This window comes from Xenopus tropicalis, chromosome 1, assembly GCF_000004195.4.
Source record: "Xenopus tropicalis strain Nigerian chromosome 1, UCB_Xtro_10.0, whole genome shotgun sequence".
NCBI lineage: Eukaryota > Metazoa > Chordata > Amphibia > Anura > Pipidae > Xenopus > Xenopus tropicalis.
The window spans coordinates 175,806,424-175,823,864 of record NC_030677.2 but is presented as its reverse complement, the minus strand read 5'-3'; the positions used below and the strand labels follow the sequence as shown (position 1 = coordinate 175,823,864).

The 17,441-nt window shown below is 39.6% G+C and overlaps 1 protein-coding gene across 1 annotated transcript in view; it reads right to left on the bottom strand.

Moving 5' to 3' along the window:
• The window catches only part of st8sia4 (ST8 alpha-N-acetyl-neuraminide alpha-2,8-sialyltransferase 4), a 58,066-nt gene extending 42,906 nt beyond the window's left edge, over window positions 1–15,160 (bottom strand). Inside the window, exons 1-2 of the mRNA NM_001097278.1 lie at window positions 15,048–15,160; window positions 4,389–4,520 (exon numbers count right to left, since the gene is read on the bottom strand). Of these exons, the coding sequence (NP_001090747.1) occupies window positions 4,389–4,520; window positions 15,048–15,160 (245 nt within the window). The remainder of the gene's footprint in view (window positions 1–4,388; window positions 4,521–15,047) is intronic.
• Window positions 15,161–17,441: the final 2,281 nt, after the last annotated feature.

The window sequence follows — 17,441 nt, the reverse complement described above, 5'->3', positions numbered from 1 at the left end:
ACGGTCTCATTGCACCCCCGACTAATGGTTTAATATGTAGGGGTGAGAACAACTTTCACTTTTTGTTGCTGTCGTATATACAGGAACAGTGGTCAGCTCCCACTCTTCCCAGGTACAGTCAGGTAATCCCAGTGGAGTTTTAACCTTCAAAGCAAGTAAGCTGCAAGTAAAATTCAGCCCCTGTTTAAAATATGTATTGAAGCATTAGAATTCGTAATGGATCCGATAAAAGTGAGGTTAGGAATGGCCAGACCAGAAATGACTTTGACGTAGTTGGCCCTTAAATATACTGCAATATATGGACAAACAATCCCTGTTTTTTTTTTTTGTTGTTGTTGTTTTTTAAAAGGGGAGGGCATTTTTAGTAGTTTCGTGCACAAAATGTCTTAATGTACTATATACGGTATATTGATAATAGGTGAGTGCAGAGGATCTGTTGTCTTTGTGAATTTTGTGGTCGCATTCCACCCCGGCCTAATGGTTTACAATTTAGTGGTTGAGCACAACATCCCCTTTTTTCTATTGTTTATACAGGAGCAGTGGCCAGGTCCATGGTGTAGCTCCCACCTGTCACAGCTGATGTCCTAAATCAGGGCTGTCCAGCTGGCCGCGACCCCCCTCTGTGTGGCCCCCCACCTGTCTGGCAGCTTTGATGGCTTACCTTTGTGTAAGTTAAATGGTATCAGTACTGAGATTAACTGGCCCCCTGCATGGTTCTCACCTCAGATTCAGGCTGTAACCCCCTGTATTGTTTAAAAATGTAATCCCCTGTGGTGTTCACACCTTTTAATCCTCTTACTTGTTCACCCTCTGCATTATTCACACCTCAGACTGTAAGCCCCACATTGTTCACCTGTTCACACCTCTGTTGGAGCAGCAGAAACCCACAAATAAACCCTGCACACTACAAAAAGAACATATACTGAGGTGGTACTGCAATTAAAGTTTTTAATATATAGTTATTGTGCAGACTGTAGGAGCAGTGCCAGCATTGTGTCACTGTATGCTGCCTGTGTGTGCCATACTCTCCCTGCTCTGTGCTGCCTGTGTGTGCCATACAGACACATTCTGCCAGGCAGGCAGAGTATAGAATACACAGGCAGCATAGGGCAGGCAGAGTATAGAATACACAGGCAGCATAGGGCAGGCAGAGTATGGCACACAGGCAGGATAGGGCAGGTAGAGTATGGCACACACAGGCAACATAAGGCAGGCAGAGTATGGCACACACAGGCAGGGTAGGGAAGGCAAAGTATGGCAGGTTTTTGCTGTACTACCACCATTAATATGGGTATGGTTATGTTGTTACAAGTGGGTGTGGTTTAAAAAAGGGAGTGGTCAAAACTGGCTTCCATTATTGGCCCTCCACCATATAGGAAAATTCCGGCCCTCGGTACGACAGAAGTTGGACAGCACTGTCTTAAATATATTGATAATAGGTGGATGCAAAGGACCTCTTTTCTTTGTATCAAATTATTTACTGTCTTTGTGAGGATATGTAAGCCTAAATATTGTGATAGATATATATAAAAATATTACAAAGGGGCAGGTGTCTTTTTTGCTAGTGTTTGTATCTACCAGCATGCCCATCTGCATGCACAAGGAAAGTGAATAAAATGCAAAGATCTAGCAAAGGTCAATACAAAAGGTAACCACTCTGTCATTATATTTGTTCTTTGTGTTCCAAATAAAAACATGAACTTTGTTTATTAAAGAATAAGATGTACATATATAAACACACAGCAGTAGTTGCTTCTGTTCCTACAGTTCATTCCATGCAGAGCTGTCTGATAGCTTTGCTATATCTGGGAGTGTAAAAAACTTCTGCCATAGAAGGTCTCATATTGTATGGCTATTTACATACAGATGTGTAATGGGCTTTCTTTGGGACTAAATGTTAAAAATAATATTATGAATGAACAAAAATCTATTGGCTAGTTACAGTGGCAAAGGATACTAGAAATGTATCTGCTATGTCAGCGATAAGGAGGTATCTGAGATGTCCATGTTTGAAGGTATCAGAAAGATAGCAAACTGTGCCAAATAACCTCGGGAAATGAGCTGACTAACTTGTTATGAAAATGTGTAAAATAAAGAAAAGGAAAACTGAAGTCACTGTGAAATTGATTCTATCTTGCTCTGCTGGAGTCGGTCATGGTCTGATTACCTGTCACTCATTCTTCTGCATGCCTGCTACCTATAGGGCTGTCCATCAGGAGTCAAAGCAATGCCACTAGCCAAATTAAAGAGGCGATAAAACTTAACTTTGCATTGCGGAGAGCTACAATAAATTGTAAAATAAAACAATATTGTATTAACACTACATATATATACAGGTATGGGACCCATTATCCAGAATGCTCGGGACCAAAATTATTCCGGATAAGGGGTCTTTCCGTAATTTAGATCTCAGTACCTTAAGTCTACTAAAAAATCAATAAAACATTAATTAAACCCAATAGGATTGTTTTGCATCCAATAAGGATTATTTATATCTTAGTTGGAATCAATTAAAAGGTTCTGTTTTATTTCTACAGAGAAAAAGGAAATCAGTTTTAAAATTCTGAATTATTTGATTAAAATGGAGTCTATGGGAGACGGGCATTCCGTAATTCGGAGCTTTCTGGATAACGGGTTTCCGGATAAGGGGTCCGATACCTGTATATATATATATATATATATATTTTTTTTTTTTTTTTTAAAGTCTATAGGGCTCATTTACCATAATTGTGCAAAGTGCATTTGGCAGATGCAAATGGACACATTTTTTTACTCACAATGCAGTATTTTTTTCTCTAGAATTCCAGCATAATTGCAGGTACCACATGGTTTCAGAGAGGTATACAGCAGCATCACTTCCAGTGCACCAATGTGTGTGGTGTCAATACTGGCAATACACTGCCTCAAATTACTGCTCTGAAAACGTTTAACAAGAAAATAAGGGGAGAAAGTAGAAATTGCCTTAACCAAAGATATGGCATAAAAACAGATCTCATGCAAGCAATGAAGATCCAGTGAACAAATAAAAGATGGTGGGTTAGCAATTCTAATCACTGGAGGGAGGCCTAACAAATTCGCCTTTCAACCCGCACCAGACCCTGATCTGAAAGACCGCAGCCTACACCCTAATAAAGGGTGAGATACTGTAGTTTCCTGAGGGGTGCATCTTCAATCTTTAAGTACTATCTCTATTTCAGTCCTTTTTTAACAAAACTCCCTGCTGAACCACAAAACTTTACTCTTTGGCTACAGGTAAAGAAACATCTCTTTTTTGGGGCTAATTTACAAGTCAGTTGCATGTTTCAGCACTTACAGTAAAACTACTTGTGTAAAAATGTGTTTCTTGCACTTCCATATAGTTGTCCATATAGTTGTGGTTGGCACCCTGAATCCTTCCTGTCTTCCATTCTGAATCAAGTGCTGCTGTACATATTGATGCAAAGGAACCCTAGAGCTACCGCTACCTCCTGACCAGATGTTCCCATCATTGATAGGCTTGTGCATAAAGAATCGAATGAAAGGAAATGCCATCAGCAGTTTTTTTGCACAGTTGCATCCAATTTGCAACTAAATGTGCATGTGGTGCATTCATATTGTGGTATAAGAAGCAACTGCTGTAGACGCAGAGCAGCGCATGTCCCTCTTGTGACTGCAATGATGCTTGCAAACTGCATTGTGGTAAAAAACATGGCACTTGCGCATTGCTCACTGCACTTGCAGACATGCATTTGTCCTTTGGTATATCCTTATTAATGTGTCATCATTATACTATAATTATACTGGGAAAGTTATAGTGATGGTGTTTTACCTTCAAAACACAGTCTTTTTTTTTAGATTATACACCAGAAATAACTTTTTTTAATCACATGCTGTTTTTTTACAATTGTTTACAAATAAATTTGTAGTTTTCTACCCCTGATGCTTCCCAGTAGGGCTTCAGTAAGCCACAATGTTGACTCTCTAAAATAACAGTTTGTTAAGTTAGCTGATGACCTGCTCCTGAGAAACATAAGAGGAGGGAAAACAAAAGTTTAAATATAAATCTTACAAAACTGCCATATGTAAATATAGAGCCCAGCTGAGAAAGTGATTCATTCTAGGGTTCTAACTGAAAACCACTGAACCAAAATATGTTTTTTGTAAGATAAAGTTCCTTTAGAAGTATCGCTATACTGTATCTATTGCACACAGATAAGGAAGTGTCAGTCTTGCAAAGGAAGTGAGCAGAAACTGAGAGAGGAAGTGGAGATTATGGTGCTTTTCCTGTGACGGACTGAGGGGGATATGGAAGGGGGATTAGGAAGTTCACCATAAAACACATGAGATGAGTCACGTGTTGATTAAAAACAAGATAAGCACTTTGTGTATTTAACTTCAAGACAAGTTACCTTATCTCCAAAGCCAGGGAAGAATTGATTTTCCAGCCTTCTCCAGAGTGGTGAAAAAGTGATGAGCCTTCCTTTCGAAGGAGCTTGTCTGAATTATTTACCATCAGCCTACTGAGAGTGAGCTCCCCTTCTCTGAAATGGAATGAGACAAACAAGACAAAAGTTAGCTGACATTGTGTGTTGTTACTTCACTCATTTTCAAAGGTTGTGGCAAGTGTTATTTAAAGATTTATAAACCGTGGAGGAGCTGAAGACAAATTTCGGAAGAAGACAAATCAAATCCCCACCCACCGAAAAGACACACTTTCTTGTATAACTGCACTCGCAGAAGCAGTTTGTTATAAATAAAAAGGGTTATGTAATAAAAGGCACAAAGTTTGCCCACGAGCAGTAACCCATAGCAACCAATCAGCAGGTAGAATTTACTGGTCACCTGTTTAAAAGCAAACATCTTATTGGTTGCTATGGGTTATTGTTAATGGGCAAACTTAGTGCCTTTTATTACATATGGGGGTAAGTGTTTTTAAACTTTAAGTTCACGTCTATAGCTATAGCTTTAAATTTACTCACATGGAGTTCCGGAGTGCCTGCCTATCTCGCTAATCTGTTCATATATGGCTCCCCTATGATGAGGGTCTGGGGCATGAGCACCTGGACCAACCCTGTACAACGGGTAAGCTTTTTTTCTACGACTGCTTAGATCTATATATTTTCATGGAGATCTATTACTATAGCAGAGTCTCCACAGCAACGGAAACGCATCCAGTGGGTGTTATTACAATGGAATTATAGACTTTTCAAAGGTTTTTTGATTTTTTTCAGACTTATTCCTGCTTCAGCCTATCCAGTGGGCTATTAGTCTTTGCACTTCATTAATGTTTGCTAATATGGGTCACTCACTGGTTATTGTATAAAGTCTTGTTTAAAAATGTGTAAATAGAAGTAATCCAAGTACACCTGCACTCAGGGACAGACAGGGCCTTTTATGTTGTCCGGAAGCACCCCCCATAAATTTGCACTGAAATCACACGTCATTGGTAGTGCTTGTGCTTTTAAAATGCCTAAACTATGGGATGCCTAGGGTCACCAAATTTTAGTTAGGGAGCAGAAATGAAAAGGCAGACACAAGTAAACCTTTCTTTTCTATCTCTAAAATGACTCTATTCAGCCCAAAGAATAACATACCTTTCTGTCTGCACTCAGTTTCATGTAGATTCAGTATCACAAGCAGCTCAACTCCAGCTCTCTCAGCTACTTCCAATTCTAGTGTGAAGCTCCACCCCCTTTTCTTTCTTTCTACTCTCTTTCTGGTGCCTCTGCCCCAATGGGAATCAATCAGGTATGCACAGTAAACACATTTTTTTGACCATCTCCACAGTCAGAGAAAGAAGCAGAATCTACCATGAAACTGAATGCGGGGAGAAAGGTATATTATTCTGGAGGCCATTTAGAGTCTTTTTAGAACCATTCAAGACAATAGTAAAAAAAAAAGTATGATTTTAGAGGGTCCAGTATAAATTCTGTGTTAAGTTTTCTAATGTCAGCTACTTAGGAATCTGAAAAAAATATAATTAAATTTCACATTTATTTCAATAGGGGTTATTACTTTTTCTGTGGAAATAATGAAATATTAAGGCTTGGGTTTAACTTCTTTCTCTTATTATTTGAATTTGTAAAAATGGAAATGAATATAGATTAACATTATGCTTCGCCATGCATAAAAAATGTAACGTTTCCATGTAAAGTCTAGTTACTGCACCACTGATGTACAGTGCAACCTCCTTTGTTATTATTGTTGTAACACTGCAAAAACAACCCAACAACACTTTTTCCTGAGTTAATATACACCTGTATTTGGAGTGAGCTCAACTAAAATGGATAGTAATGGAGCTGCTTTGTTTTAATTAATATATTCAAATAAATGTGTGGTTTTCCCCAATATGTGAGAACAAACAGTAAAGAACAGTGAAACTGAAGACCATTTTCAGCTTACACTGGATCCCACTTTCTTGGTTTTTCAAAGCAAATGTAAGCCTATACACCTGAGGCAAAGACAAACATCAGAGAAAGGAAGGATCTTGTTTATACAGAGCTCATTAGGCTTATTTAAAATTAAAACTGTTAATTTATGGAGAATGAAAGTATGAAATCATAAAAAAGAAGGGGAAACATTTTCAATGCAAGCTTCACTAAGCACCCAGCTACTAAACTGCTAATATATACCATCAGTGGTCTATGTCATTGTTTCATTTGCAGTTAGCCACAATTATCACTGATAGAGCTAATTAATTATGCCTTCCCATTGGCTTCAATACATTCTTGATTTCATGAAATTTTCAGTTTTTTGAGAGTTTTTTGCCAAATGTTAAGTGACATTTTACAAAATGTTGTACTAAAGAGGAGTCTTACATAATTTAACAAACAAGGGTTACAGAATAAAAATAGCATTGGTGGGCCCTACTCACTCGAGCTTACAATCTTGCTTTAGTGCTGCCATGGGCCCATTCATTTTCTCTACTACACCTCTACTAGGCGAAAACATGGTAGGGATTATAGGTACCATAACAGGATCAGAATCAATTACCCTTTAATCTGAACATGTCTTTACAATAAGCTCACACTGAACTTTGTAGGGTTGTGGAGCTTTTCCACTGTGACTTTTCCCACAATGCAAAATTCCTTCCCAGAAATCTATACTGATAAAGTGGATCTCTATGAAGACAGCAGCAGTCATGGAACATTCTGGAGACAATCTCTACCAAACATAGGCAACTGTATTTTGAGGTGAGAGCATTCATTTTTGTGCCCTAATAACAGTGATTTTTTTGCTTTGGTATGTTTCATTTTGCTGCCAGAATTCAAATACATTCTAAGTTGCCCCTCCATAAGACATGCATACTGTATATCCCATCAAAAACATGTGTTCTGTATAAAAAATATTATGAAATATGTTGCAGACTATGTTTATAGGTTAAGGATTTCAAAAAGTCCTGAACACTCAATTTCTTTAATGTGGCATTCAACTTAGATGTATTCTCTGCAGGTTTAATGATTTCATTTTTTAAATGCCTAATGAGCAGGGAAGTTCCTGTGTGCAAAAGCCTTTAACATACTTGTTATAGACAGGAAACTATTTTGTATTCTGTCATTGTGATGCTACCGCACACCGTCAGTACAAAATTGATTCTGGGCTCTGGATTCCAATTTTAGTTTTAGAAATGTGTAATGTAGCTGAGTAAAGAAGAAGATGAAAGCATGGGTTTATTGTATGTTAATAAATGGCATATGTACACAAAAAATTAGTTCAGTGTTTTTTTCCCATGAATGTCACAAGGGGTTGATGCAACTCTGTGTACATTTTATTGCAAATCAGACAACATTGAGTAGAATTTATACTGTATCAAAAAGAGGGATCCTCAACGGCCAGTCAAAAAAAATCAAAGTGAGTAGGACACATACCACAGATTTAAAGGGCAAGCCAAACAACAAAATCAAAAAGTATCCCAAACATCACACAAAAGTTCAAAACAAAAATCACATTTTTATTCAAAAGTCCATATTAAATGAATATTTACAATTGCGTAGAAGTCTGGCTGACATCGTTTTCAGAGTTTGGCATGTGAGTGACTTCTATGCCCAAATCTTTAGGCACAAGTGTGCTGCACCTACTGGGTGCAAAGGGAACCCTGGAGCTGCCACTTGGTCAAGAGGTTCCCCTGCATCAATAGGCAGAGCAGAGCTCAATTCGGAACGGAAGGCAGAAAGGACTGACTGGCACCACGCACAATTATAAAGATAGTATAAGGTGCACATTTCGGGGATATTGCAGACTTAAATGAGCCATAAGAGTCATAAAGCCATTAAGAGTCATAACTTAATAAAATTTTCCTTATACCCTCATGTGAGATTGCTTAAAGACAACAAAAGGGTATGAGGGATCCCTGGTTTTTATGGGGCAGTTGTATGTGGGTCCTGGTGCCTGTAACAATGGAAAAGGTAGTACAAGCACAATTGCATATACATATGTTTTGATATCTTTAAGTTCTTCTTGTGCAAAAAAAAGTGGCTCTCATACTATAGATCAGTGGTTCTCAACCTTCCTAATGCCGCAACCCTTTAATACAGTTCCTCATGTTGTGGTGACCCCAAACCATAGAGGTGTCTCGGTTCCTAAGACCAACGAAAATATGTGTTTTACGATGGTCTTAGGCGACCCCTGTGAAAGGGACATTCAACCCATAGGTTGAGAACCGCTGCTATAGGGGCATATTTACTAAAACTCTAACATTTCTCTTTTTTTTTTTCTTTTTAGAAACTCAAATAAACTTATTTCCACGAATATCTGACATTTACTTAAAAGTCTGAACTACAAAGGTCTGTGTGGGGAAAAACTCACAGAAAAGTTGTGAAACTACACATTTTTCAAATCGTCGCACTAAAACGCCTACTTTTTCTAATTGTTGCACAAAAAACAGTGACAAAAATCCAAAACCTCTAAAGATTATAAGCAAAAAAAGGATCCTTCAGGGAAGAGAAGGGACATCTACCATGACTTCTACATGATCTTAGCAAGTGCTAAAATTCCGAATCAGAAAAAAAAATAAATCCAACAATTAGTAAATGGCCTAAGTCAGTGCTGTCCAACTTCTGCGATGCTGAGGACCGGAATTTCTCTCACATACATGGTGGAGGGCCGCTAATGGAAGCCAGTTTTGACCACTCCCCCGTTAAATCACATCCACTTCAAACCACACCCATTTGATCACAATGGTGGTAGTGCAGCAAAACCCCAAATGCATGGTCCTCACTGCGGGGATATCAACCGTCATTCATATGTGAAAGAATTATATTATGTCATATTAAGACACACCCTAAAATCCATATACCTCCTCCTCCCCTGTGGATAGCACAGCAACCCCCAGCATATAATTACACATCTTAGGGACCATTTAATGGCTATTTCCAACTGCTAATAAACTCCCAGAACAAACCCCTGCCAGGTTCACCTCCCACAGGCAGCATAGGGTAGGCAGAGTATGGCACACACAGGCAGCACTCTGCCTGCCCTATGTTCCCTGTGTGTGCCATACTCTGCCTACCCTATGCTGCCTATGTGTGCCATACTCTGCCTACCCTATGCTGCCTTTGTGTGCCATGCTCTGCCCTATGCTGCCTGCGTGTGCCATACTCTGCCCTATGCTGCCTGTGTGTGCCATACCCTGCCCTACCCTGCCTGTGTGTGCCATACTCTGCCTGTCCTATGCTGCCTGTGTGTGCCATACTCTGCCTGCCCTACCCTGCCTGTGTGTGCCATACCCTTCCTGCCATATGCTGCCTGTGTGTGCCATACCCTCCCTGCCATATGCTGCCTGTGTGTGCCATACCTTCCCTGCCCTACCCTGCCTGTGTGTGCCATACCCTGCCCTACCCTGCCTGTGTGTGCCATACTCTCCCTGTCCTATGCTGCCTGTGTGTGCCATACTCTGCCTGCCCTACCCTGCCTGTGTGTGCCATACCCTCCCTGCCATATGCTGCCTGTGTGTGCCATACCTTCCCTGCCCTACCCTGCCTGTGTGTGCCATACCCTGCCCTACCCTGCCTGTGTGTGCCATACTCTCCCTGTCCTATGCTGCCTGTGTGTGCCATACTCTGCCTGCCCTACCCTGCCTGTGTGTGCCATACCTTCCCTGCCCTATGCTGCCTATGTGCCATACTCTGCCTACCCTATGCTGCCTACACACATTGTACATACAATGTCTGAGGTGTGAACAGGGGAACAATGTGGGTGATTACAGCCTGAGCCTGAGGTGTGAACAATGCAGTAGGTGAACAACACAGAGATTTAAAAGGTGTGAACAACACAGGGGATTACATGTTTAAACAATACAGGGGGATTACAGCCTGAATCTGAGGTGAGAACCTTGCAGGGGGCCACTTAATCTCAGTACTGATACCATTTAAATCTTGCACAAAGCCATCAAAGCAGCCAGACAGGTGGGGGGGCACACAGAGGGGGGTCGTGGGCCACCAGTTGGACAGCACTGGCCTAAGTGTATGCTGAGAATCTCTATGATAAAGCAATATAGGGTTTCTGTTGTTTGCCAGAAAGAAAACAGAAAAAGCCATATTACAGGTATGGGGCCTGCTATCCAGAATGCTCGGGACCTGGGGGGTTTCTGGATAAGGGATCTTTCTGTAATTTGGATCTCCATAACTTAAGTCTGCTAAAACTCATTTAAATATTGAATAAACCCAATAAGATTGTTTTGCCTCCAATAAAGATGAATTAGTTCATCTTTATTAGTTAGTTGGGATCAAGTACAAGGTACTGTTTTATCATTACAGGGAAAAAGGAAATCATTTTTAAAAATTAGAATTATTTGCTTATAAAGGAGTCTATGTGAGATGGCCTTTCCGTAATTCAGAACTTTCTGAATAATGGGTTTCCGGATAGGGGGTCCCATACCTGTACTAGTAAATGGATCTCAACAGGATTCTTCCATATAATTGCATATAATCCGAGCATATGGTTCAAAACCAGAATTACATATACAGCCATGCCTTACAATTAACACAAGAGTGGGGGGTTTAACAAGCCATATAAAATAGATATCTGGAAGGCAAGCAGAAATATGGCTAAAGTACTTCAATTGGTTATACCCTAATGACTAATTGGATGATACTAGAATAAGCTTGCATACCCATGCCAAGGGTGCAAAGGGATTTTAATTGGCCATACAAATGAATGGAGGTGATGTTGAGTGCTTTGTCTCCCACTGCCCTTATTTAAACTGTGGAGAAGCACTTTGACTCCAAAGTTCAGGCCCTTTGTTAAGGGGTAAACATTCTCCCCCTCCAGCATTTTAGCAATTGTGCCACTGTAAATGAACCCTGAAATGGAATGATGTATCTGCTCACTGGGTCTTTTACTTGCAGCTCACACATGCAACTCTTTTAGTCCCAGAAGCTAACCCAAAGAGTCCAATGGTCTCTGCATGTATGCAGGACATAGGCAGGATTGGGCATCCTCTGGCATGATTCTTCCTTGTCCATCACTTAGGCAGTGCAAAGAAGGAGCACTAGGAAGTAGAAAGGTGCTCCAGGGTGCTGTTTTTTATGTCAACTCTGGGCAACCATTCAGTTAAGTTGCACTTTCTATATGCAAGAAACAAGTTCTTATTATATGGGCTCCAAGTGCAATTTTTTCCCCCTTAGGGTTTCACCACTCGTGCTGCTAACCATAGGAAATGACCACTCCACTCAGGAGATTTTGTAGACAGGCAAATAAAATGGCAATTGTGTTAAAAATAGTTTCATTAAATACCCCAATTACTATTTTTGTGGGTAGAAGAAGTATCGAGTTAATTACCATCTTCCCAATCTGGATATATGAGATTAACTTGATGATGTTGTAAAGGAGCTGGATGGTATCCAAGTAACATTCTCAAAGTGATAGTAAGTGCTCAGAAACTGGCAGTCTCCATAATACACTAAAGCCTCTCAGAGGCAGTCTATTTTTTTTTTTTGTATAGGGAAAGTGTTTGCCTTCTCTGGCTTTGACTATTGTTAAACAAAAGAAACAACAGAAGGCTTTGGACTTGGAAAGCAACCAATCTGTCACAAGCCACAGCTTTGTAATTGCTGAAGTTAATTAAGAAGGAGGGCGCTGCTATCTGAACTGTGCACGCTCCCCTGTTTGTTGTAACAGAAACCACCACGTTTTTTGTCTTTTTGTGTCCCTCTTTCCCCACAGAAGCAGGTGCAAGGGCTTTGTGAGGAAGCCAGCTAGAGAAACGCTATGGAGAGAGGTGCGTGAGCATGCAGCACCCAAGGGACGCAAGGTGGGGGGTGTCAAAAATGACTGTTAGGAAACTGACAAAGGGAACTAGACACCTGCACTATTGATTGTTATTATTAGCTGCTATTTCCTCTTGGCAGGCCATACTTTAGCATCATGTTTATTTCCAGCTTATTATTCCAAGTACCATATTTCATTTATATATTTCACCATTCTTTTATTTAATGTTTTAATATTTTATGGGGTTGGAAATGTAAAGACCAGGAATATGTTTATTTGAACCAGTTGGCAATTTCTTTTAAAGCAATATGATACATATTTATTTCTAGCCAAACAGATATACTGTATACCCTGTTCACAGAGGGTCATTTTAAGTGATGGAGTTGGTTCTCTAGGACTTGTTGAAGATCACATGTAACTTTGCAGTGTGCAGGGAATGCCCCAGGAAGAGTACATGGGATTGTTGCGTAAAATTGTTTTCCCCAAAAATAGCCATCTAGTCATATTTACTGTAATACAATATCCACAAGCAAACCTGCATACATATGCTCACACAGCACACCCACACAGCCCACACAGAGACAGCCTAAATACCCTGATTCATTTTTAACCCTTTATGGGCCAAGCGCTAGAAACAATAGCACGGGCTGGGGGCTTGAAGCCATATTATGGGCTAGCCACAAAATCTGACTAACGGTTCATTACAGTGACAAACACACCCAGTGCATACATTCACATAAACAGGAAATAATCCATGAAGGTTGATTGTGTTTTGTTTCTAAGAGTTTTCATAAGAAAAGTGCAAAGACAAAACTTTTTATGACACTGTTCACTGAGTAGGACTGAAAAGAGGATTTAGCTGTTAGTCTCAAATAGAAAATATTTTTTGCAAAACACTGATTAGTTACTATTATATATGAACAACTTGTATTAATTCTCTCCTTCCTTTCTAAGGGGCATTGGAATCAGCTTCAGATGGCGTTTTCTTTTTTCCCCTGATTCAGTTAGAGTTAGGTAGGAATTTTCAGAGCAAAAGATTGAACTTGATGGATGCAAGTCTTTTTTTTTAGCCCTTAGCAACTACGTAACTATGACAGCCAAAGGACTAGAGGACCGCATGTTAGACTGCCTTCATTTACGCATTTTTTTTCAGGTTGGGGGTCTTCAGATTTAATGCATTTCCCTGCCTCCCTGTTCCGAAAACCCAGCCCTGAATATATATATATATATATATATACATACAGTATAGTCAGGCTCCAGTTCCTCCTTTGTTTCTGGTTATATAGTACACTACCCTTTGTGTTCCTATATGTCATAAAGACCCTTATTGTGAGATTTCCCTGCAATTCTTTAACTGCACCTTCAGGACTCTCTTTGTCTTTACACTTCTTTGTTTCTCTCAAGCCCTATGTGTGTTTCTTTGTCTCTGCCTTCATGTTAGGCTGGGTGCCTTTATGCCTCTCCGTTCCTCTTTTCTTGCTCTCAGCCATTCACTTGGTGGCTTTCTTTTTGCTTACTGCTCGTCTGACGTCTGTGACCTTTTTTACACCCATCTGAATTTTGCAGGTAGCCTTTGTGTCTAGTAGTTGACAATCATTTTCACGCCTAATTATTTGCATCTCATATGTCGTACAGAGACGCGAGCCAGATAAGCTGCTGTGTTACTGAAACCATGGTGTTATTATAGCTGATTAGGCAGTTTCCTTTACACCAGTCTGTCAGTTTCAGTATGTAGATATGGTTGTGGGCGTATATAAATGCACATTCACTTGCACATAATTATTTGATTTTAAATTACATAAATCTAATACAGTATATTTTATACATAGCCAAACCCAAATCTGCCTTCTAATTACATAATGTGTGAAATACAATGCAGAGGTGCCTAGGGAGCATAATCTAGCTCCTGCTGAACTACAGCCCCCAGAATCCCTTAACAGCTTGACAACTTTTAATTCTCATGGGTTACTGGGAGTTGTGACTCGTCAACATCTGGATAGGGGTAAAATACAGAATAGACACAACGTGAGTAATGAAAACCAGAGTAGCTAGGTCTGACTTTGTTCCCCATGTCTAGACAGTTGCTTTGTTTAATACAGGACTGGTTAGGGTCTTCCTTGAATATCTGATCATATTACATCCTACATTAACAATTACAGCCATTAGAATTTGTCATTATCCTCTCAGTATAAGGCACAGCTAACAGTTACTCTGTCTGTTGCAGAACTCACAACACCTTTTACATGAAATGAGTCAGTGAGTGGATTCTGGGAGTTGTAGTTGTCCCAGAAGCCGATATACCAATAGCCGGTAGCTAACAGACATAGAAAGTTAACAGGCAGGTGAGTAGAGTGTCATGAAAAAGGAATATTAGCTGACAAGCATGAGCATTCAGTGACCTGCCTGACAACAGTGAACAATGCTGCCTCTCGCTTGTAAACTTCTCTGTTCCTATGAGCAGTTTTGTGCAAGACACAATAGAAATTATCAAAACAAGAAATCAGTGACAGTGCGATCCTTTGTGTTTGATACATACACACAAAGCATGGCAACATCCCATGGGTATCCTGGTGCCACTTACTAACAGATCTGTGCATGCAGCCTGTCTTACACACCATCAGCAGCACACAATACACCAGACTCCTTTCCATACCTCTGTACAAGGGAGTCCAACCTAATACCCTTCAACTGTTGTAAAACTACATCTCAAAGCACCCACCAAGCTTACTAGAGGGTGATGGGAGTTACAGCTTGGAAGGGCTGCAGGTCAGTCATCCTTATTCTGGACAGTACAAGTGAGCCTATGGCAACATTCCAAGCACAGTGCCCATCTCCCCTTTGCATTCACAACTTTGCATTACCCATTGAGTTGAGAATCCTGGCGCTCTTCGCTTCTCGTAATCTCTTTCGTTTTATAAAAGATCAGAAGGACGCTTATGGTGCAGATAGTCCACCTCTTCTTTACTGAACGCATGTCTTATTACCAAACCCCTTTGTTTTAGAGGGGGGAAACAATTCTTAAAATATATGGAAAAACCAAGAGTAAGAAACAGCATATAAAAATTAAGATGAATTGGTGTGTAAAAGATATTCCTTTGCTGGGAAAGTCCTTGGCAATAGGTCCTTAGGTTAGGGGTGGCATGGGTAGCAGGCTGCAGCCTCAGAGCCACTACAGGCAGCACCAGCAGCAGGTTCACTTCTTGTGCTGAAGTCTCTACCCTGACAATGTCTGTGCTGGGCTGCTGCCTTATGGGCGGGGATTGGTGCTGTGTACGAGCAGGCAGGGCTGCTGGGTCCTAAGTCTTATGGGCAATTAAAGAGTTTTGCAACAAGATCAGATGGAGAGATCACACGCTCTAATGATTATTTGTAATCCCTATTGTTGCTGATCTACCACACATAGCTAATGAGTTTTCAAACTTACAAACAGTAACAAATGAAAAATCTGATTAAGAAAACATGAAAATATATAAAAATAAAATAAAAACACTTTATAAAAAGAAAATATATAAACATATAACAAATATATATATATATGTGTTTATATATATATATACAGTATATAAAGGTCGGGGCATTTTTTACATATATATATATATATATATATATATATATATATATATATATATATATATATATATATATATATAAAAAGGCTGAGGCACACACTTATAGGGATAACAACCTGGGTGCAAATCAGATAAACAATGTAAATATGTAAAAAATGCTGATGCACACCAGGAAAATTTAATCAAAAAAAGATACTTAGTTTATTTAGATCGACGTTTCGGTCCTCACCCGGGACCTTTATCAATATATATATATATATATATAGTTCTAACACAGGAAGCACACCACATACAAAGTCACAACTGCCCGGGTGCTTATGCAAAAAAGTACAAATATAAGTGCAATGAAGGCCAGCACTCACAGGACTTATGAAATAGCATTGTCAGCAAAAATAAATGATTTGCAAAAAGTATTACTACATGGTTTTTTATTTATCTGACGTTTCAGTTCCTAACAGGAACTTTCATCAGGGAAAAATAGCGCTGTGTATGTACAAACACATTTAAAGGCACAGGGTGGCGCCAAAAATGCGTTGCTAGGCAACCACTGAATCACAAAAAACAATATATATATATATATATATATATACACACGCACACAGTAGTTTAGTCATCTAATTATATCAGTAGAAAGTATGCACTGGTAACAGGGAAATGCATTTGCCGAGTGTACATTATTGGAAAACCAATGAAATAAGATTTTGACTATTAACTGGCAAATTCAGAAAAAAACACTACAGAAAACACAGAGAATATATTTCAACCAAATAGGCATGCTAAAAAAAGGCTCAGATTTGGCCACATCCCTAAAACCAATTAAGTATAAAAAAACAAACTGTATAGGAGTAGAGACACGTGGTAACTATACTATTATCCATAATTTATGCTACCTGTCATTAATAAAAGGAGACAGCTTCTAGTTCTTTTTGTAACAGGAAAATACAAGACTTATAGAAAGTGGATAATGCAGTCTTGATTGGTTGGCTGGTTAATTTTAAACCAATTGTTTGGTTGGACATTACTGTGGAAACACCAAGCGATCCATGCATCTGGTTGAAACAGAATCTTACCTGCTGGAAGCTCATTCAGATATCAGGTAGGAATAGGATATTTCCTTTGGCAAGGACAGCGTTCTTTAGGCAACATGCCTGCATTGGTGCTCTGAAATCTGATCAGTGGGCTGAGAAGTGAAGAAGTAAATTGTCTTGTATATGGAAAGCTCAAAGAAAACTGGATCAAATTGAGCAAATCTGTTGTTTGGACCCCACACTAATGATCAGATACCTAATGCAGGGTTGTCACGAGCGGACCACATCAATGGGTCAATACGGTTCTCCCCAAAAAGATTTTCTAGCCTTCTACTAGATACTGGTGGAGCAGACCATTGGGAAGGTCCCTTACTCAGGCCAGTATGCTGCCAGCTCATTAAGGAGAGGCCATATTGGAAATTTATGTTGGCCCATGTAAAATATGGCCCGCTTTACTCTGAATCAAGTTGCAGAGAGGAAGGGCTGAAAACCTAACCTACAGTACCATATTAAAACAGAAATGTGAAGAAGACAAAACAGTCAATCCAATTTACTTGTTGCTATGTGTTCGAAGCCTCTTGGGAGACTCACAAAACTACTAATGTGACTTGGATAACTAAAGTTCTATCAAACTAGGAATCAGTTTTCTTTATTTGTA